At 38.9% G+C, this 21,924-nt stretch overlaps 1 protein-coding gene across 1 annotated transcript; it reads right to left on the bottom strand.

Moving 5' to 3' along the window:
* Positions 1-1,903: 1,903 nt before the first annotated feature.
* Positions 1,904-18,743, bottom strand: TMEM123 (transmembrane protein 123). The gene is made up of 6 exons (XM_026077892.1): positions 18,728-18,743; positions 15,980-16,057; positions 13,655-13,720; positions 8,377-8,565; positions 6,391-6,541; positions 1,904-3,944 (listed from the first exon to the last, which is right to left on the bottom strand). The coding sequence occupies exons 1-6, from the start codon at positions 18,741-18,743 to the stop codon at positions 3,920-3,922; spliced, it is 525 nt and encodes a 174-aa protein (XP_025933677.1). The 3' UTR covers positions 1,904-3,919.
* Positions 18,744-21,924: the final 3,181 nt, after the last annotated feature.

The raw sequence follows: 21,924 nt of genomic DNA, 5'->3' as shown, positions 1-21,924 counted from the left end.
CTACTGTTTGACAGGAGGTTTGCTTTGTATGTCAGACAGATCAAAGCACAAGTTGAGAATGAAAGCAACTTCAAGTAGTTAAACTGAGTGATGTAGTTTAACATTTTAGAAGCACGTTTCATCTTAGTGCTGTACAGCTGCAACACCACTCTAAGCTGCTTCAAACTCTCTGGGGAAGGGGATGACTAATAATAGACAAGCCCCTGGAGAATCAGAGGTAGCGCATGTGTTCTAAAAAAAAAAAAAAAGAGGAGCTCCTAAAAAAAGAGGATGCTTCAAGAGCATCCAGAACTTTGTGTCCCTTTTATTCTTTCAATTTTCAGAGTTATTGAATTTGACATCTTGAACAGGAATTACCTGATACCAAAGAGGTGAAATTAGTCTTCAGTAAGACTGCCATCTTGGTCAAAAGCCAGTGAGAAGTCCTTTAGAGGTTCAGCCTAAAGAGCTGGGTGTTGTCTAGAGAACACTTGCATCCTGCACAGGCCCACTTGGGTTCTTCTGCTTCCATATCACAGCTCAATTCTTACCGAAATTATCTATGCAAGTTTTTGGTCTCTGACCTTGTTCTACTTTGCTTTTGGCAATACTTGATCTATAGCAAATTGTCATTTTGTTGTTTGAAAAAAATGTATAATAAAGCATACAAGGAATGTTATGCCTGCAGGAAAAAATTTTTACAAGTAGCATGAATCTGCAAGGGTTTTAACAATCTCTGAGCAAAAAGGAAGTTATGAAAGTAGGCTTAAAGAGAGTTGGGGCAAGTTATTAGAGGTTATCAGAACAATATGATCTTGCTTTGTTAAAACTTTTCTGAATTAATATAGCACTACAGTATTACTGGATTGCTTTGGAGCCTCTGATACATGATCTCATGGAAAATTAAGCTGGAAGAGCTATGAATCTGTACTGGTGAAGGAGAGATGCAGGCATGCACACAAAAAAACATTTGGGAGGGAGGCAGAATACAGATGTCCTGAAACTAGGCAAGATCAGCCTCAAACCCAAATTTTCATCGCTACCCCAGGTAAGTAACCTAAGGTTGTCTCATGAATCTGTTATGATATTTTGTAGCTATTGGATGACTTCCCAATAAAAATAATGAAATGAGATCAAATTTAATATGAAGCACAAGGGCCTGAATTTTAAGGATTATAAATACATATATGGACTTTCTGAAATGTGAAAGAGCTGTAATTGTCAACTGAATGCTGACAGGCTTAAACCATGACATTACAAATGCAGTTCCATAATGTGGCACCAGAGGGACTTCTAATGAAGCCAGCAGCAGAACTGCATTGCACAGGCATCATTATTAGTAAGACTGGAAAAAAAATGTGTGATTCCCTCTAGAGAACTACAAAGAGACAATGTTTTAGTCAATGTAGTAACTTAGCATTCAAAAATCCTCATGATTCCAGTTATTTAATACAGTCAATTCCTGTGCTTGTGTGGAGCACAGCCAAATTCAGTCTACCTCTGTAGAGCAACTTTCAGGTCTGAGGCCTAAATACACACATAGTTTTTCACTGTAGTATACTACTGCAGTCTTACTCATCCTATTCAAGCAGTTGCACAGATCAGGCTGGATTTTCATTTACTTTTGGAATGCAAATGCAAGGTTAGGAGTAAGATGTATCAATTAGTGCTTACTCTGTGCTCTACCCAAGCACCCTGAAGGAGGTTGTGCTTTACCTTTGTACTGATGCCTCTGACATCTTAACAGTTTCACTTTAATGTAGTGATGAAATTACAAAATGTTACCAGACTTAGGCAAAAAATGCCATGGTTATGGCTTAAAAGGGTATACAGTAAACATCTTATTGGGCATTTACAGTTGGGGAAGTGTTTGAGGGAATTATAAGAAAACATTTAAGAAATAAAAATCCAACCAAAACTGATATAGTAACTGCAAAAACTTCATTTATTTATCTGTACAATAGAGGTGAGACAGTCCCAGTAACTCTACTCAGTTACACTTAATACTCTAATTTCTACAAAGAAAGTAAGGAACAGTAGTTCTATGGAACAATTAATTACTTCCAAACTGTTCAAATGAAAAACAGTAGTTTTCCCCCAAACAGCGAAACTAAGGAAAAAAACCCCATACACACTATTTGCTTCAAATCACCCCCTACCCCATACCTCAATCTTAAAAAAAAGAGAAGTAGTCATGTAATGTCAGTTTTGCCTTGGATAAACCAGGAGCTCAGATAAACCAGGGTTTCCTGGAATTTGTTCTGCCTCTGACAGAAAGGTTTTATTACTCTATACAAAAAGGCAAAAAAGAAAAAAAACAAACAGCAATTTTAAAGGTTCATGAAAGTGCAAGTCTTGAAAAGAATAAACTGTTGCTTGACAAAAGAGTAATCAGTGCCAGAGCTGTATTTATTTCCCCTGATGCATTGCATCCCTGACTGCTGCCAGCCCTGCATGCAGTTCCCTTCCTGACCCTCCCCAGCTGTCACCACCTCCCTCTTCTGCACTGGATGATGGACTCATGCCAGCAGTAACCAGGAGGGCAAAGTCCCAGCACACCAGCACTCTTCACCTGAGAGATGTCTACAAAGGGAAACGGAGTAGGACTAAACAGTTACTCACTGATTTAAAGGAGATTCAGATCTGTAATTTTTTCAGCCTCATTCTAATATTCTTTACACCAGTGTAAATCAGGAGACCATCTACTGAAGTCAGCAGGTTTACCCCAGTGTAAATGAAAGGGTAGCGAGGCGGCAGCAGCAGCAGCTGTCTTGCATATAGCTGCACAGCAGCGGTACAGTTGTCTCCCAGTGTACTTAGGACTTACTCCAAAAGCCCTTGGGAGCCACTGCTGCCTTCAGTGGGCTTTTGACCAGGCCTCTCTACATGTGTGCAGCAGTACCAGGTTCTGAAAATAGTTGTAAAAATGCAGGCAACTATATTCTTTTAAAATGATATCCTACAGATTTTGTTTCCCTGTGTAACTTTCATTGCTTAAACAAATGCAAAAACACTGAATACAGCTTCCTCGTAATAATAACAGTGAAGTGATGGCTACATTCAACAGAACTCTCCATATTTATGATGGATGCAATTATTACTTTTTTCCCTTTTGACTTTATCTTGAACACAACAATAGGACATGCTATATAAAAGAAGCTAAGGATTGCATATAGTCTTTTCCTATCAAGACCATTCAGAAAAAAATATTCTTTTGTGGATGGATATCCCCAATCTGTCCAAGGTTCCTGCAGCTAGTTTCATTGTGTACAGTGTTAAGGAAAGTCTCTGCAGATCAGTGAGCTAATGACTGAAGTTTTAAATACAGGTGTTCATTATCATCTTCTATACAGTTAGCAAACCATGTCCCTCTACTACCTTAAAAATGAACTTAATTGTTTGAGATCCAGAATTTCTTAAAGTTAACATCAAACTTAAAATAAATACAATTTAATACAAAAGAGTAGGAAGAAAACCTCGTGTTTTACTTGAAACACCTATGCTTAGTCTTAAACGGGACTCTAAATTATTTAGCGTACCATACCAACTAATTATCGCTCACATATTCCCATAAATCCAGTGTGTTCTGTAATTAATTGAGCTTATTTAGAATTTTAATTATGTTATCCATTCTGCTAGTGATTTGGTATCTCACACAAGTCTGTGTATCTTTAAATGACACAGTGTGTGTATTTCTTTAAATTTGATTACAAACACTGGAAAAAAAAAATAGTATTTCTACAAAGTGCTGAGTTCCTCCTGCTCTTATCAAAGCCAGTGCAAAAAATCAGGAATGCTTATGAGATTCTCAGCATTTTGCAAGATCAGACCGCCAGACAGCTTTACAGACTGTGATCATCTTTGTAAAAGGAACTCTTTGCGTAAGTTACAACAGCTGTGATGATAGGCTGAGTTACCACCAGTCTTCCCTGAAGTCTCTTTAAATGATGGCATCATGTTCATCACTGTAATAGAAACACAGTAATTAACGTTCTGCAGTAAAAGCAACAGTCAACATGAGAAGACAGCCATCCAGCTGCTGCTAAGAAGGTTATTTCATGAATAAAGACTACACACAGCTCTGAGAGTTGCAGCCCTCTCTGAGCCAAGCCTGAAGAACAAGGTAACATCATCAACGCTCCTTAAGGCTTACTAGCCTTATTAACATTTTGACTTTCATATTGTGTTCAAGTAGATACATTTAGAACAGCTGTTTCTGAGGCATTTTTATCCCATCTTTTCTTGCCTATATCCAATAGTATCAGCTAATCAAAGCCAGCTGACAAGCTCAGCTACCAGTTCTTTTGTTTAAAAGATACTGTTGATCTGACCTCTATAATATCCATTCAAGCACTACTGTTAGTAAAGTTATGTGGCAGGGACTTGCTGAATCCCATGACCAGCAAACAGGAGTTCAAAGATGGAGAAAAAACAGAAGGCCTGAACACTATCGAGTCCCAGCAAGTCCAATGACATCACCTCAGTTAAAACAAACTTCTTCAGTGGGATGGATGGTACTCGGAAAGGAGAAGGAGAAAGAAAAACAACCTAGTTTTAAGAATTCCCGGTGCTTAAACTAAACTTGGGACAAGGAGGCAAGCCTGGAAGAAAGCAGAGTAGAGCTGAGTATGAATGGCAAAAGAGATAATTTTGCAGCGAAATAGTAAGATAATAAGCTAAACAGCAATTAGTATTTCCTTAATCACTTGAAGTTGTAGCTTGCATTACAAAGGAAGTGATATACAGTAAGAAGCTAAAATGTCTGACTGGTGCTGTGCTATCAGAAGTTAATGCTGCAGGAGAGAAAGAGAGAGACCAGTAATATTAGTAAGCAGCTCCAAAAGGAAGAACCATACCCAAGACAGAACACCCCCCACCAATAATCTCATATCATAACTGAGAGGTCAGTTGTCTGGAAGAAGTTGGTGGACGTACCCTTAGTTTCAGTCCACTTGGGAAAACACTTAGGGAATGCATTTAATCCAGGAGTTTTCAACTTGTAGTCTACAGACTGTCTGAAGCTCACAGAACTTCTAAGGGGTTTTGAAAAGATAACTAAGAAAAGTAAACCTACTCTCAGTAGGCTTTTGGGGACCTACACTCCACAGGAAAAATATTAGCAGTCTGCAGCTCAAAGAAGGTTGAAAGTCACTGGTTTAGTCTGAATAAAAAAAGTGACCTAAAGTGAGATCCAGCTCATACCTTTAGACACCCACTCCATAGACTTTTGTATCTAAGACTTTTAGCTGCCTTCCCAGTCAATGAAGACAAACATGCATGGGTAGACTGATTCATCTGGCATATTTTAGGCATCTATTTTGGGGTGATGTAAATGATATGAAATGACTAGTTTAGATGCAGGTATCTATATTCAATTAAATGAATTCCACCTCTACTTTCATGGACTTGTAAAAAGTACTGAAAGCAGACTGAGTACATACAATTTCATGGCCAGGTTTCTGGAGTTGAGAGCAAGATAACAGGAAAAATTAAATATTAGAAATCAACCAATTGGTCTGCCTACATTGCAAAGTGGGACAAAAGTTTTAGTTTATATATTGACCATAATCAAATACTGTGCTTTAAAAATGTCAATTTCAGTGTTTTCTGTGATAATAAATAAATGAATCAGTTGAACAATAGCAGCTTAAGAAAGTGGAATATTAAATGTCTGGCTTCAAAACTGGCTGTTCAAACTAGGCTTTGAGGTATGTAAAAGGTGGAAAGAGAGATAGGAAAGGAGTTCCAGTACGATGTCATTTAGGTAATAGAAAACAGAGCTATTACAGAAAATTAATGGCAAGGGGGAAACGTCAGAGAGTAAATAGCTAAGCGGAGTCTAGGAAGGAGTCCTTCTGGCATCAGGCTTCATGGAAGCAAATACCCAGCCATGAAGAAAACAAGTGTATATTACATAACAGCTCAGGATGTAAGAGAGACCCCAGCTGTGGAACAGCAATTCTTTTGTAAAGTATGCTGTAGAGAAGAAGGCATCCACATCTATGAGACTTCAGACTAAAGCTTAACCTCACAATAAGCTGGCATGGGGGTAGCGGTGGGAAAGAGGGGAGTCTTGGAATATGGGGTGGAGAGGAGAACTGAACAAGCCAGGGAAGTAAACAAAGAAAACAAACAAAACTGAAGTATATTCATTTGGATTAGCTGAAGGACAAGGGTGTAAGAAAGGATTTTATATAATAGATCAGAGGAAAAGCTCACACAGAGTAGAGGCGCATGAATAATGAGGAATAGCTGAAGGGCTAAAAGACAAAATATCACAATAAAACCTCTCACCACATGAAAAAAAAATAACAAATACATTTTTTTAGAGTTTGTTCTCCTTGTTTTGGTTGTCCTTGTTCCCCTCAAGAAAGTAATAAATTGACAAGAGAATATCTGTCTAAAACTTACATGGTTCTGTACTGAATGCCTCTTCTAGAGTGATATGTTTTGCATCCAATGTAGAGAATAACTAGGATTCCAAGTGTCAGCACAATGCCACCTACAAAACTGCCCACATCGAATCTGGAGGTTTTGACTATGACCTCAGATTTTGGTGCAGCTGAAAAGAAGAAAACGAAAAACAGTTTTTACGCAGCTTGCAAATTTTGTTTCAAGGGACTCCTTTATATCATGCCCTCCCCATTGACACATTATCTAAAGACTCAATTGGATAAATTTACATACACCAACTGCCAAAATACCAGCCAAGAGCACTGAAACCTAGAGCTAAGTTTCTGTGTGCCAGATTTTGGTGACTATTGCACGTATAATGAACAAAAACACGGGAACAAAGAATCCTTCCACACTTCTGTGGAGCAACTGCTAAAAATCCAATTGGCAGTCAACTCCTTTGATCTAACTGGTAATAAAACTGGCAAGGGACATAAAGAATAGCATAGTAAGAACTTGTACCATCCAGAAAGCTGGAGGAGACCTACTATAATGGAATGGTAAGACCATGTTTATCATAACTGAAGCCTTATTCCTAAGGTTGGATTCTTGTTCAGCATATTATTCTTATTCTTTAGGAGTTGGTTGACAACTATGCAATTCCTGTAGCCTACAAGCATCAATCCACAGGATGGTGGTTTTATGAGCAGCTGATCCAACTGCTCGCTGTCTCTGCAAGACTGAGATTGTCACTTTTCCTCTCTACCTCCCTCTTTCCCCTGCCACTTTTTCCCTTTACTTTCTACTCCTTCCATTCATGCAGCTCCTGCCCTTCTTAGGGCAGTTCTAGTGTTTTTCAGACCTTCCATGAGCCAATTTAAGTCAACAGCCTGGCCTGAAATTAACCAAGCAAAAAAAAGTTCTTTTGGTCAGATTAGCACACTGAATCAGCTCACAGAAGGGTCCAAAAACCACCTAGTCAGTCACTATAGTGCAAATGGTGGGAGTAAAACATTTTCGGTGCTGATGAGCCTTGTCTTATGGAACTGTACCCTCACTCTCCAGGTAAGAGCAGCTAGACGGAGATCAGCTTTTCAGCCCAACACAAAGTTGGATTTGCCCTGAAGATCAGATGTTGCCATATGTGTCATGACTCTAGATAAGCCTCCACCTGTAGCCCAGGTGAATTCCATCTTAAAACTGTTTTTATCTGCTATAAATTCCCATCAAAAGACACAGTTTGTGCCTGTCTCCATTTGTACTTGCCACAAGGAGAGCTTTGTGACCAACTAAATGTTCTGCTGATGAGAGCTCGACCCATCTAGTAAGACTTCATTTAAATGTGAGCAACCTGATCTATTTAGGTGTGGAAGTATGAAGTGGTCTGAACAAGAAGCTACCAGCAAGGAGATATTGATGTTTACAGTTATAACTGTATTTGACAACTTTTACATGAAGCATGACCCATTCATAGTCATATTCTATCCTCCACTAGGAAGGATTCATTATAATCATAATATTGCTACAAATTTGGCTAACAGAGTCTCTCTACTAAGCCAGAAGTAGTACTTGTATTTTGAGTCACAGGTCTTATATTCAGTCTCTGCTGTGCAAAAGGAAGTATTAAAGATGAGTTCAAGTGAACTGTGGAAGGGAGAAGTGAAGAAATAACAGAAGTTGTATTTATTGTCACAAAGTCTCAACAGCCTTTCTCTTAACATCACTAATCTCCTTGCTGGTAGCTGCTGGTTCAGATCACTTCACATTTTTATTTCTAAATATACCAGGTCACTTGGTTTAAGTGAAGCCCTATTAAGTACATGGAGCATTGAGAGGAACATTTATTTGGCTACATCAGTAAATAAAAAACTTACTCTCATGTTTAAGCATGCAAATACCCTCTTTCTTTGCTACACTACCGTAAAACAAACAGTTCTAAAATTGTGCAACACACATGTCAACATGTATTTAAGTCTTTATGAGCTTCCTGAAATGTGAACACACCTGTTACAGAAGCAGAAGAAAATTTGGAAGTGGTCACTGTAATGTTGAGTTGTGAAGATGTGACTGATGAAACCGTGGTTGATACTATTGTCTTGCTGGTTTTGCTGGACTGAGTAGTAGAGGGGGCAGATGTAGTGCTGTTGGTGGGCTGAGTGGCATTGGTGAGCTGAGTGGTTGTTGGGAGGGTACCTGTAAAATTTGTATGGCAAAGTGACACCACACAGAAAAATACAATACATAATTATACAAAAAATACAAAAAATACAAAAATGCACAAGACATAAGGTGTAATTTGTTTGAATTGACTCATAGAATATAACAGTTTTTCATAACATGGCAATTTCTTAGTAATGCAGATCAAAAGATTCTTGTAAATTAGCCTAGGTGTTTTTTTCCCTTACAGAAATAAAATTTCCAAGTATTCTCCTAGAATGGCACATTACATTTATACCCAAACAGAAAGAGAGAGCAGCAATGAATTTATCAATACATGGATATCCAGGCTTGACTACAAATTCTTCCCCTCTGCATTTCCTTTCGAAAGACCTAACTTCTGATTTCTAGGGCTCAAGGTCAGGAACGGTTCTAAGAAAAGATTGTAAAGAAAAACCGCATAATATCTGATACCTTTTTTTTAATCAGTTATCACTAAACAAAAGTTTATCACTTTTTACAAGTGTTAGGTTTTTTGGATAACTTTATTGAGTTCCACAGAATTACCCCTAACTTAAAATATGTTAAAATGACAAACACTCTGTATCAAGAATAATTGACCATGAAGCATGCAGCTTTTCAGATAACTAATCTGTTCTGATAAGAACAGATTTTGCAGGTAAACTTCCTCTCCCTCCAACAAAATTCTAGTCATGATTTCATCTTGAATTTACTTTTGAACAAAACACTGACTTTACCAAGGCTGCACAGATATTAAACAACTTAGGCAGAATTTTGTGATCAAACTCTGTCCCATTGGAACAGAACAGGGGTTCAAACTGAGCATACTATTTCATATATATATATATATATATATATATATATATTTATTATTAAAAAAAGGTCTGTGAAGCACAAATTCTGATCTGAGCTTAGGAGAGAGCTTTAGCACATGAAGAAGTTAAGTAGATACTTAACATATTCCTGAAGAGAACAAAGAGCTTTATGTGAGTTTCTGGAAGACTGGTATTTGTTGAGATTCATATTTACAGAATAGTTAATTTATTTTCTGTCTTTCTGTATGCATTTATGAAGACACAGAAGAACATCACCCTCAATAAACGGATGTTAAACTTAAGGTTCAAAAGGCCTTCCACACACGGTGGAAGCTCAACTGAAGCAAAGCTGCTAACTTGTATCATTTGTTTAGTAGTAGACTATCTTGCCAAGATTAAAACAAAGAATGTAATCCTGTTTCAAAAGTCTGGTTGACACCAAATGTTTCTAACTTTTATTCTGCTTTTACCTAACATTTCTCCTTCCCTCCTCACTTAAAGAAATAATGAACTGTTCAGCATAAGAATATCGTAAGATAAAATCCAAGAGTACCAATATACAAGATTGATATTTTTAACAAAATCCAAAAAACCTTAATAAAAGGCAACCAGCTAGAATGACCTTAAGAATAATTAACTGTTTCTAACTGTTTTTCCAAGAATGAATTAACAAGACTCATAAGCATGTTATGTAACTAAAATTTCTCTAAGCAGACAATATGAGTCAAATAGCTTTTACATATGGAGAAATTTTAGGGGAAAAAGCTCCCTTTGCAGCTGTGTACTTCTGCATTATTTCTATAACCTCACAGAATATGGATTAATTTTTAGACACCACAAAGGCTTTTCATTTGTGGATTAGATTTTTACTTAACATCATTCAAATGTCCAATTATAGCCATGTTTTCTTGAAATTGTGTAAACTAGAACAAATAAAGAAAAACTAGCTTCATCAGTAAACCTGATATACAATTTCTGCTTTTTTTGTACAGTATCTAAAACGCTTCTATAGAATGATCTTCCTAAAAGCATGGTTTAAAATGTGAGAAGCCATACACAGAATGATGTCTTTGCTAAGATTTAAGAATCACTGTTTCCAGTACAGATATGAACATCAAAAAACATAAATAACAATAAGACAATGTAAGCCATCAGAAAGGAACTGGTAGAAACCACAGTTTTCTGAGACATTTAACATTAGAACTACTGAAAAAAAGCCATTAGAGTCCCCTTAGTAAGCATTATTTATCTCCCCGTTCGTTAATGCTATCATTGTATTTTGACATAACCCTAGGAAACGCTCTGAAAGAAACATTCATTGAGATGGAACAGTTGGAGTACTACAGTCATGTGCTTACCTTGTTACAATTAGGAAATTCAGTTCCTCTATGAAGCATGTGTAAAACACATCAAATAAAATTCAGGGCACATTTTAATACTGACAGGCAAACACCTCAAAGGCACAATTATTTATAAATATCAAATGACTCCTCATTGTAGGAAACAGGTAAGATATGGATGTCAATATGCAAACCATCTACAATTATATGAGACGAAATCACACATCAGTGGTAACGACATTTTTTATATTAAAGATACCAACAGGAAAAAAAAGATAGATTTGAATTCAAGTGACAATTAACCATAGGCTTTTTAGAAGCCATAATTTCTAAGTGTCAGACTGGCTCATGTTTCTAAGCAATATAACAGCTAATGGTTCCAGGTGTAATGTTAATGAGTGATATTACACAAAGTGGTACTTACGCCATGAGCATTAAACCACTATAGAGAAAACTGAGTCAAAGCAAAAAATATCCAAGCTGCTAGCATAAAGAGTTTCAGCACAACTGCATGTTACTTTTTCCCTGTCTTTCCTACTACTGGCCCTTTTTTCTTATGTTATCAAGATTTACAGCACTTGGTGATGTAACATTTATTAAAAGTAAAGGCCGGTTACTCTTCTACAGGCTTATCTTCTGCAATGTACTTAGCACCAAACATTTCAAAACATCAGTGGGAGGCATTAAGAGGCATCTGGGGAATTAGGGAAGCTGACATGAGTCAGGCACCAATCTGTTCTTCTGTGTCTTTGAAAAATCTTACCCATAGTATTCTACCAGACTCGAGATGAAAGAACATTTGCTATCAACATCTGTCCTTTTGTCTTTTACTTCCCTAATTATTTTTCCCCAAGGCAGCCAGCTGGGCTTCATCGAACATCATGCTAAACAAACCCAGACTGCCAGAGTTAATTTTTATTATTTAAAAAGGATACATGCCAGTAACAGTTCAGATTTATGATGTTTCATTAAAAAAAGAAAAAAAAAGACAGTTATTCTACTTTCCATTCTACCTGTGTTTAAAGATTAAATAGTTATGCTATATCCTATCAATCAAACTATATATATAGCATAAAGTTAATAGGAATTATTAGAGCCATGCAATATTCCATTATGTTCTAACTCATCAAGGAAGAGCACAACTAACAACTCAAACCGCATACACAATTATAAGCACCATGCTAACATACAAAATAATTATTATTGGATGTTCTTCCTAAAATAAATAAATCTTCTCCTTTTGATGGAAAAGCATTTTCCTACAAAATAGCAGACAGTTTTACTTCTGCCATGAAAAGCTTTCTCCTTCCCCCAAAAAGAAAAGACTTTAAGCAGAATTAAGTACATAAATCCAGTAGTCTTTATTCTGAAGAGGGTCAAGATATGATCAAAATGGTTGTCTTAAAATCTATAAGGTTTCTAATTAAAAAAAAAAAAAGAAAGGATGTGAATCGAACTGTGTGAGGTAAGGCATATCATTTTCTGTTAGGCTGGTACAGTGCCTAATAGTAAAGGGCTCAGGCATATTTTTACTATTTTTACTCTTATTATCTAGAAAGAGTGAAGCTCAGACCTCTGCAATAAACTTAAGACTCACAAACTATTTGAAGGGTAGATACAACACTTGTGTTTAACAATGGCTTTAAACATGGGGAAGGCCCTAAGGCAACAAGAGGATTACAAAAATCTCACCTCTGCACTCTACCAGTTAGACATGCCTAAACTGGTGTAGTGCACACAATAGAACAAAAAACTGCACAATTCCTTGCTTTCCAGAGGTCTTTGGTGAGATTTTTTCTTTTTTTAAATAACCAATATTTTACTCTTAAATGAATCACAAGCAAACCAGGATAGCTCAGAGGCTATCAGGAGGTTACAGAGACACACAGTGAGAGGTGCTGGAAATGTAATGACATAGGTGGGACCTTATGATCAGTATAAAACTCCACAAATATGCAGAGTATCTTTGGATAGGCACAATATTCTTGCTCTCTTTTTATATGGCTCCTAGTACAAAGGGAACCCAATTCATGCATGGAACCAGCTTTCCTTCTCTTCCTCTCTCAGATACAACCATTTATCTGTGCATCACACTGGACAACTGCATGACATTAATCCTTATCCAGTCTTTACTAATGTGGTAAAATATGCTTTTGCAAGCTCTTTCACAAAACCAATTTCTCAGTTTCCTTTTTTAATAATCTCACACTGACACAGCCAAAGGCTGGAACACTGCAAATTCAAGTGGAAGAACTGTTTGTGTGTCAGATTAAAAATCTGCTTTCAAACTCTATTAGTTGATCTAATAAAGCTACTGCTTCTTTCTACAAAAATGTGTTTTGTAAACATGTTATTTATGCTGGAGCATCAGAACTGCAACAGTGCTGCCTTAGGAAATCATTTATACTCAAAATTCTTTTGTCAAGGTGTGAAAGAAAAACGGTAGTGTCAGAACAATGCAAAAAAAATTGACAGACTGACCTAGCTCTGCTGTTAATGTCTTGCTTGAATTCCAACATTTTGTGCTAGGAGCTATATAAAGACAGCTATATTCTATGGTATAAGGTGCTGTGAATAGCAGGAAACAGATATGCCCTATTTGCACAACCACCTATTCAATTTTACTCCATGAAAATGCAAAAGGTTTGCTTAAAGACCAAGAATGAACATTAAAAAAGACCCACTTCCTTCAATTCTTCCTTGAAGTTTTATTTTCCAATTCCTGTCTTTTTATGCACTGCAAATGGCATGGCTTCTACCTAAACTTGAAAAATAGTACAATTTCATTTTTAAGTTATTTTACATGTTGCCTTCCAGTCTCCTAAAATGGTAATGCTTCTCTCAAATACCCATTTTTGATCCATATTTCCTTAGAATTTGCTATGATTTGGGATAGTTTTGGAACCAGCTTCTACGTTCATAGTAGTGGAAAGATGAACAGACACGTACCTGCTATTGATGTTGCTGTAGATTGTGTGGTTGAGGCAACAGTGAGACTGGATGAACAATTAGTCCCTTGAAGGACAAAAAGAAAACATGGAAAGAATTACTCATTATCATTTTTAACATACTATAATTGAAGCACAATATTCTCCTCAGGATATCCATGTGTGCAAGCCACAAGTGAGAATGGTGCAGAGAGCACACCGGCCCAAAGCAGATGGTTTTATCCCTCTGCAAAATGTTTCCAGATTTCAGTGCAGCAGGAACATGGTTACACTGTATGCACAGTGCTATCCAAATGGTCTGCATCTGAATTTTTCACATCTCCTTCTCTTTGCTCTCTTCAGCTTTCAGTTGCTGCACCAGCCAGATTCTCATCGACATTCTTGACCTGCTTATGCACTGTGGATTTTTTCTAGTTTTTCTCTATTTCAGTTTCGTTTCCTGCTCCTCGTTTTTTCCCATTTGCCACACCTTTGTTACAGACTGGGCTCATACTAGGAACATATCACAGTCATGTGAAGTAGGGATGGGCTGATACCCTGTGTAGCCCCTTCCTGTGGGCTTATGCTGTCTCTACACAAAAAGGCTCTATGAATGTACCTATTTCAAAAGACATTTTTAATATAAACTGGGTTTCAGTCAACTGTTTTGTCCTTCCCTCCTTTCTTTCACTTCTGCTTTTCCAGTTCTGTTTTTCCCTCCCTTCTCATGTTACTCCTAGGTTCTCAGGCCACTTCCCACCCTCACTTCTGCCCTCCTCACTGTATCCCTCTCTGGCATTTCTTACACCTTAATGGTCTGTTCCTCCCTGCACAGATCTGCTGGCCTGTTCCGTAACTCCTATTCTTGACAGTGCCACTGCTCACATTCCCGTCTCCAGTTCTGGCCTGCTGCCTACGCCCATACTGCAATTACTCTTTTCTCTGAAGTCACTTGTCTCTCATGGCATCCTCCCCCATTGCCAGCGCTACGTACCTAGCAGTAGCAGCTCTACAGCTTTTCATCGTGGCTGGAAAGCAAAGTGCATAACCTCTGAGACGAGAGGAATACCACCACAATCACAAAGCAGGCATGTCTCCTTTGAACAGATCTGCTGTTCTTAACACTAAAAAAAAGTCTGTTTTAACAAAGTTTTGTCAACCCTCTTTGAAATTACATGCATGCTATCAGCAAGCTCATGTTTAACAACAAATGCAACAAACTCGCAGTTTTGTACCACCTACCAAAGTGGGGGGAGTGGGGGGGAGAAGAATGCGGAGAATGACTTCATTGCTTTTTCTTACGCAGAGCCAACTAGCCCCACCATTGAGTATTGTACACAACCCTTATACTGAGATACCTGGGATATTAAGTTGCAGATTAAAATGACTTTCAGAAACAGTCTATAATTGCACAATAAAGGCCAAATTCTTTTCTTAGCTATACTGACTTTTACACCAACATAAGGCATGGATGTGCCTGGGGCTGAACCTTTCCCACACTGGCCCAATACTGTAACCAGAACACAGCTCTGGGTTTTCCCCAAGTTCCAAATACTTATTTCTGTGACCTTGAGAACGCATCTGGATGCAGACTGCATGCTCATGCAGGAGTAGTGAAGCCACGTGGACTGCTAGGAACTTAGGTGCGAGTCAGTGATGCAATCAGCACAGGTACAGAGTGAGTCAATGAGCAGAGTATTGGATATACATCCCACTTGTTCATCAACAGCAAATGAGAGGAGCGAAGAAGTATGGAGGAAAAAAAATGACTCAAAAACGTGCTCTTCGCATGGATGGCTTAAATACCACACATTGTTAAGGCTTTGAAGCTTAAGGTAGTCAAAATTTTCTCTCATGCTATGAAATAACCTGTACTGTATCAATGAACGCAGATATTGTGGACCTGGAATCCATTTTCACATTAAAAATCAATTGAACAAGTGCCTTGGGTTCTTCTCAACAACACTGAAGCCAACAGTCTAGCAGACTTCTTGAGCTGGTGTTTTTCTTTTTAATTTAAATTGATGTTTGCAGATATTTCTGGTTCTACATATACCCTTTCCCCATTTTATTTTTTTTCTCATTCTGGCAAAGCAGTAATATCCTGTTGCTCAGGGTACCTAAGGGTAGTGAGGATCAAGTTGCTTTCCACTGTTCATCAGTTCCTCTTCAATATGTTTAATTGGCTTGGAATAGGCATGATAATCAGAGTACCTCCCTCCTGGGCAACCAGTGTTCACAAATGAATAGGGCAAACTATTACAAGGACAGTTTAAGGCATACAAAAATAGATGTCACTTTTCTGGATGCTACTGAGTAATAGCAAGAGAAGTGCCAAGAGTATTACCTTGAACATTATTGTTTGGCTCCTCATGACAGAGGTCAGTACTTCTGGAGTTGTCTGCATTTTCAGAATCCTGTCCAACTGGAAAAACATGAAGAATTAGATGTTTTAAGGTATTTTATTACTATGATGGAAAAAAATATTAGTATACCATCTGTCAGTTCCCCTGGGCATCTAAATGACTAAACTACTGTGGACAAGAGCTAGATGTAATGACAATATAACAGCATGGTACTGTAACAGTCTGTTCTTAGCACATTAAAAACGACAGTAACTGTTGCACTACCCAATCATTAAACAAACAGGAACTCCCTCCCATCCTCAGCTTTATCTTCCTCATAATCAGTATCCCAAGTTCTCCCCCTTCTAGAGCTGATAGGAGACCTGGTCAACAAAGAAGCCAGAAGTACAAAGTCAAGCACCTTCCTTAAGTAATAACAGGATCAGCATCACCTACAGCAGAGGGAAAAGAACTTCTCATATAAATCTTTTCCCCTAAACCATATCTGTACAGCCTTTGTAGGCAGATGAGAGCTTGTTCTGCCGCTACATGGACAGCAGGGTAAGATAATAAACTCCACTAAGAAGTTGTATCCCTTAGTTTGGGACTGACAGTGCGTTAACATGTCCACTGAGTGTCTGCCAGGTTAAATGAAGTGGGATAGAGAAGGATCACATCTGCCAGTGAAATACCATCAAATCCTTAAGACTATTTCTGGCAAGGCCTGATTAGTCTCTTCTCAAGCCTGGTCTACATACAAGTGGTAAGATTTAAAGATAAACCACACAGAATGCAAACTCCGGCATTCACACACATGCAAGGGGATCAGTCGTGGATTCTGCCTTTGCCAAGCACAGTCCAGTTTTGGCACTTAGGACAATATCCCATCACAGGCAAGCAAATAACATGAAATAAGTATTGCAGAAATAAGGCATTTTCTTAGTAGTTATGAAACCTCACTTAAGAAAGATGTCAGAATAGCAAGGTTTACAAATATAAACAATAAAGCATTTGTGTCTTATCCCTGTAGTATCAAGGTTGAGTGCAGTGTTGCAAGATGTATTACACTAATTAATTAGGGAATTTAGAAAAATAGACAAAAACTTCTAAATTGGTTGTATAAAAAATAGGATGGAGCACAGCTAAACTAAATTTCCCCAGGAAGGGCCAAGTCCTGCAGAAACAGATCTTCATCAGAGCCCCCTTGTCCTCTCCCCCTTGCCAGATGTTCCTACCTTTCCTTTGCACTTGGATTGGAGTTGGTCCACTTAGTGATTTGATTCAGGATGAAAAGAGAACAGAGAACTAATGTTATCAAAAAAATCCCCAAATATATAATATTTTTTACTAGCTCAGCCAGCTGGGAACAGGCTCCCTGCAGGATTGGATGAAGGCAAGAGAGGGCGAAACAACCAGAGGTGGAAGGGAAGGCAGGACTGCATTAGTCCCTGTTCAGATCAGCAAGGACTGCTAACGAACCATACCTTGAAAGAGATCATGGACCTGATCTAGCTTAAAAGATACAACACACAAATATATCTTAATAAGGGGTACTGCATAAGCATATGCCACAGTGGAACATGTGGCACTGAAACTGACAGCTGAGAAAAATCTTAAGATGACACTATCTCCAAACTATTCTGTAGCCTCAAAAAGTGGTTTTGGAATCCAAGATGTGTATATCACTCCAGGAATAGCAGGAGACTTTAGCCAGGGAGACAGGAAGGACATTCTGGGTTAAGTCAAGGGGAAAAGAATCACGCCCTTCTCTGCGCCAATGGCTCTAAACAGCTGAAGCTCTGGCTGAAGACAACAGATTGCATGGTACAACCGGTCCACAGCAAAGCTGTGAGGGCTTTTGGCCTTTACCAGAGAAAGGAAGTGCAAGGATTAGAAGGCTTGACTGACCCAAGTCAGTCCCATGCGTATGCTAGAGCATGTGAAGGAAGTGAGGAAGAAAGCTGGCAGATGACTGCAACATGGAGGGCTCTGAGCACGAGCAGAGACAAAGCTCTTCGGGGCCCAGGAGTAGCCACAAAGCTGGGCCTTGAAATCTTGAGTAGAGAAACTCTGTGGTGTTGCTTGCTCCCACCATGATCCAGAAGAAAAAAAAATAAGTCTCTGCATTCACTTTTCATGGTGAAACAGAACTGAACAAAGGAAATCTCCAGGTTAAAACAATGCACCAAATCCCCAAACACTTAAAAAGGACAGGGAGGGGATAAACAACATTTGTCAGACAGCTTGATGTTTTACTTCGTTAATGCCAGGTGCAGATGCAGCTAAAAACAGAACTGCTTGTGGTCAGCTGGGGCGTATCTGAAGGTGAGTGTGCTTCCTGCAGAACGGTTCAGCGCTGTTGTCATGATGAACACCCACATGGCCCATCCGTGGGTTTGCTGTACTAGTGCATAAACGGTCATGAGCTTGAGACAACCTAATTTGAATCCATCACTGCTAATTTGGATAAACAAACTTTCAGAAGGGCAAAATCAGTCCAGTTCTTCCAGCTTTATATGTAAAGAGCCCAGAAATCATTCCCAGAAATCATTTCACAAGTGGCATTCAGATGTAGGAAGTGAAGATTTATGCTTGTGTTAAACAGATGCAAGACAAATGAGATACAGATAGCTCTGATACTTGTTGAAAATGAACAGGACAAAATCTTAAATGGACTTAATTTTACCAGATCCTGCAAGAATCAACACACTGGATAACACCCATGAACCTTCAAAGTTAGAAATACGTACTCTCCAGCTCACGCATGTACCAAATTGCTGTCCTCCAGATCAGGACAGGGAGAAGAGCCACACGCTAATGAGTTACTTGCACTATTCATTCAATTCCTAGCATGCAACAAAAGTCAATCTGCCCACTCCTGCATTCACCATTAAGATAAACACATTTGTAAGGATTTGCAGCAGGCTTTATGTCTAGTCTAACTAAACATAGTGCTACAGAGAGGTGTTGGTATATAAATTCACATTTTTCCAAAGCACAATTTTATACATTCATTTTGCTGACATTTCAAAATTCACATATTAAATTCTGATAACCTTCTCAAGTTTGATGCAGAGTAGGTAAGTAGATGAGTTTCATCCCAAAGTCATTCTGTTTCTGTTGGTTCAAAAAAAAAAAAAAGTACAAAAAGTACAGAGACCCTGAGCACACAGCGCATCAGAGATCTCTCTGACTTGCACAGTAACCTCTATGCAATGCAAATGAGTAAAGGATGGGGCTGGAATGGTTAAACCAGAGAATTTAAAAGTGGATGAAACCCAAATTCTGGAGATTAAAACAAAAGCAACCCCCTGACCCCAAATCTGTTATAATATTAGCTAGATGATTTTTGCAAACTGTAAATTCAAGATCCTGCCATCTAGAAACCCTGTATTTCTTTGCCTTTTGACTTAACAAAGATTTTTGTTATCTATTTTTAAAGTGGCATTCTTGACTTGCCAAGAAGGTTATTGCTTTAGCCTATTACAGAGGTCAGGCAAAATCATCTTAGCAGCTCTTCACACAGGTCTCCATGGCTTAACATTGTGAAACCTACCTCACAGTCTTACAGAGGAAAACATGTACATAATTACACAGAAGTTGACAGAAACAACATGGACCAAAGTAATCGATTCTCAACCCTGGTCAGTTTGAGACTCAGAACAACTATGCCTTTTGCTGTCACACAAGAATCTAAGAGAAGTAAGGATATACACTGAAATCAAAATGCCATGTCTGTTTCTAGGTCTGGGCGAGTGGTCTGGAGGCTGATACTGCTGCTCATTTTTACTATTGCAAGTCACTTTGGTATATGCAAGTAACTTTGTATACAGGCAAGCTCTTGGAAGATGTTGCCAGACATCTTTGCTGAGCAGAGTAGGATGGGGGGCAGTGATTCTCCTTCCTCTCTCAGATGTCATGAAGACAGCTGGATTTTACACAGTGGCAGGAAGGATTTTTTGTAAACCATAATATTTTGGTAATGTTTCTTCCACTGACTGATTTGACACATATAAATAAACCTAGTAGCAGAGGAAAAGAAGAGGATTATATTGAAATAACCAGTCTGCCTCAAAATTTTAATCAGAGTGAGGACAAATCTACTGCCACTCTCACTTTTTGCAATTCATAGTATTTGATGCATTTCACACTTTCTCCTGTAGTGTTAATTAGTGAATCACTAACTCATGCCGAAACTAATATAAACCTCAGCAGTGGTTTCTGGAAGTTTGCGAATAAGTGGGCAGACACAAAGATGCAAACAATTATATAAAAAAAAAAAGTTAGAATACAAAAAGCAAAAATCAGAACATACAATATAAATGCTACTCGATGACTAATTGAAAATTCAAGCTTAAGTGAATGATGCACTTTTACTGCAGTCTGAAGTCTGTATTTCAACATACTGTATTAAGGAGCCCGATCTAAAACAAGCACATGAGAGCCTAACCCAAATGTTAAGATTCCACAGCAGCCTTTATTTAATCAAGTGCACCCATCTATAGTGAAAAATAGCTACTTCTAGGGGGCAACCTGTCTCATCCTAAAGTAGGCAGTTAAATAGATACACTGACCTCAGCCTTAAAAGGTCACAATTCAACACATTATAAAGGGAGTCTCGACAACAAGTTCACATACAGATGACTACACCGGATTGCCTAAAGTTAGATGCAATTAATCCTGTCCCAGGAGTCTTTCCATTGCCTTTGGATCAGGCTCTCTGATTATTTTCCTACACTGTAAGTCAGTGCAGCTTACTATAGCACTTACTGCACCCTGAGCAAAACCAGAACACGTTATCAGGAAGCAGCATTATAAAGACAAATCAGGCCAATTTTGCATCAAAAGAAATGGCAGTATTTTGTTGTAAAATGGAGGTTATAATATACTAACAGAGCAGGCTACGGATAAGTTCCTACCCCCAAAAAGTTTTTTTTTTTTTTTTTAATACAGGTAAATTGTAAAGCTGTTTACATTCCTCACTTTCCTTTTTTATATCAATTTATATTGTAGCTTCACCAAACTAAACAACGACAGCATATTAACATTGCTGGCTTGCCTGATATTTCTCTGCATTTTTTATGTCAAGTTAATTTTGGTATCTATCTTTGGGCTTCTTTACGAAGGAAAATTGTGAAACAGCGCGTGGGGCATTTCACTCTTCAGAACAGGCAGTTCTGGCAGCTCAGGCTTTTACGCCTCTCCTTTTGCACAAGAGCATTTTGATGATTATCAGCAGGATCTGGCCTTCCACTGCTTGAGTTAAAGCGCAAGAAAACCGTGCGTCTGCTCGCATCAGTCATTGGAAAGGAGGCGTCGGGGTAAGTACCTGACAGACGCACGACCAAACACGAGATCCGTCCTAACAGCAAAGCCACAACCTCAAAGCGTCTGAGAACTGCCTGCCCCAGTTATGGCCCGCCACGGAGAAGAGGGTCAAGCAAGGGTTTCCTTCCAGCCTGGCTCTGCGCAGCAGGGCAGGCCCTCTCCTGCCAGGTGTCGCGCGCCCGCCGCCAAGGATCCTCGCTCCCGCTTGGTGCGCCGGGGGCACGAAGCGACACAACCGGCGGGGGGTTTGCGCCTCCTTACCTTACATGCCAACTTTCATCCCCACCAGAAAAATGCTCCTTGGTAATTTTTTTGGATTGACTGCTTTTATTTTAAAAACGCCCTGAACGTTAAGCCTCACACCTCCTGTTTTTGTTAGGGGTCTGCTCTAGAGAAACTGGCCATGTCAGCTCTGCAGTCTTGCACCTCGTTTGAAAGGGTGGGAAGAAAAAACCAACAACGCAGAACAACCAACCCACCCACCAAACTTTCTCCCAGCCGCTCCGGACACCCGAGCCCCGGGGACGTTAACGAAGCTGCACGGACGCAGCCCCGGCTCCCGCCGCGGGGGACGTAACGCGCGAAGCCCCCGACCGCGTCTGCAGCCCGGCCAGGCTGC

The sequence above is a fragment of the Apteryx rowi genome, unplaced genomic scaffold (assembly GCF_003343035.1).
Source record: "Apteryx rowi isolate R43461 unplaced genomic scaffold, aptRow1 scaffold_466, whole genome shotgun sequence".
NCBI classification, from domain to species: domain Eukaryota; kingdom Metazoa; phylum Chordata; class Aves; order Apterygiformes; family Apterygidae; genus Apteryx; species Apteryx rowi.
Note: the sequence above shows the minus strand (reverse complement) of the source record. Positions and strands in the feature narration are given on the sequence as shown.

Bases quoted from the DNA above. Each gene is read 5' to 3' on its own strand.
- TMEM123 (XM_026077892.1), bottom strand. The intron at 13,721-15,979 runs GTAATACTCTTG...TTGTCCTTCAAG, and splicing joins GCCAAACAATAATGTTCAAG to GGACTAATTGTTCATCCAGT. The intron at 3,945-6,390 runs GTAAGTTTTAGA...TTTCTATTACAG, and splicing joins GGCATTCAGTACAGAACCAT to TGATGAACATGATGCCATCA.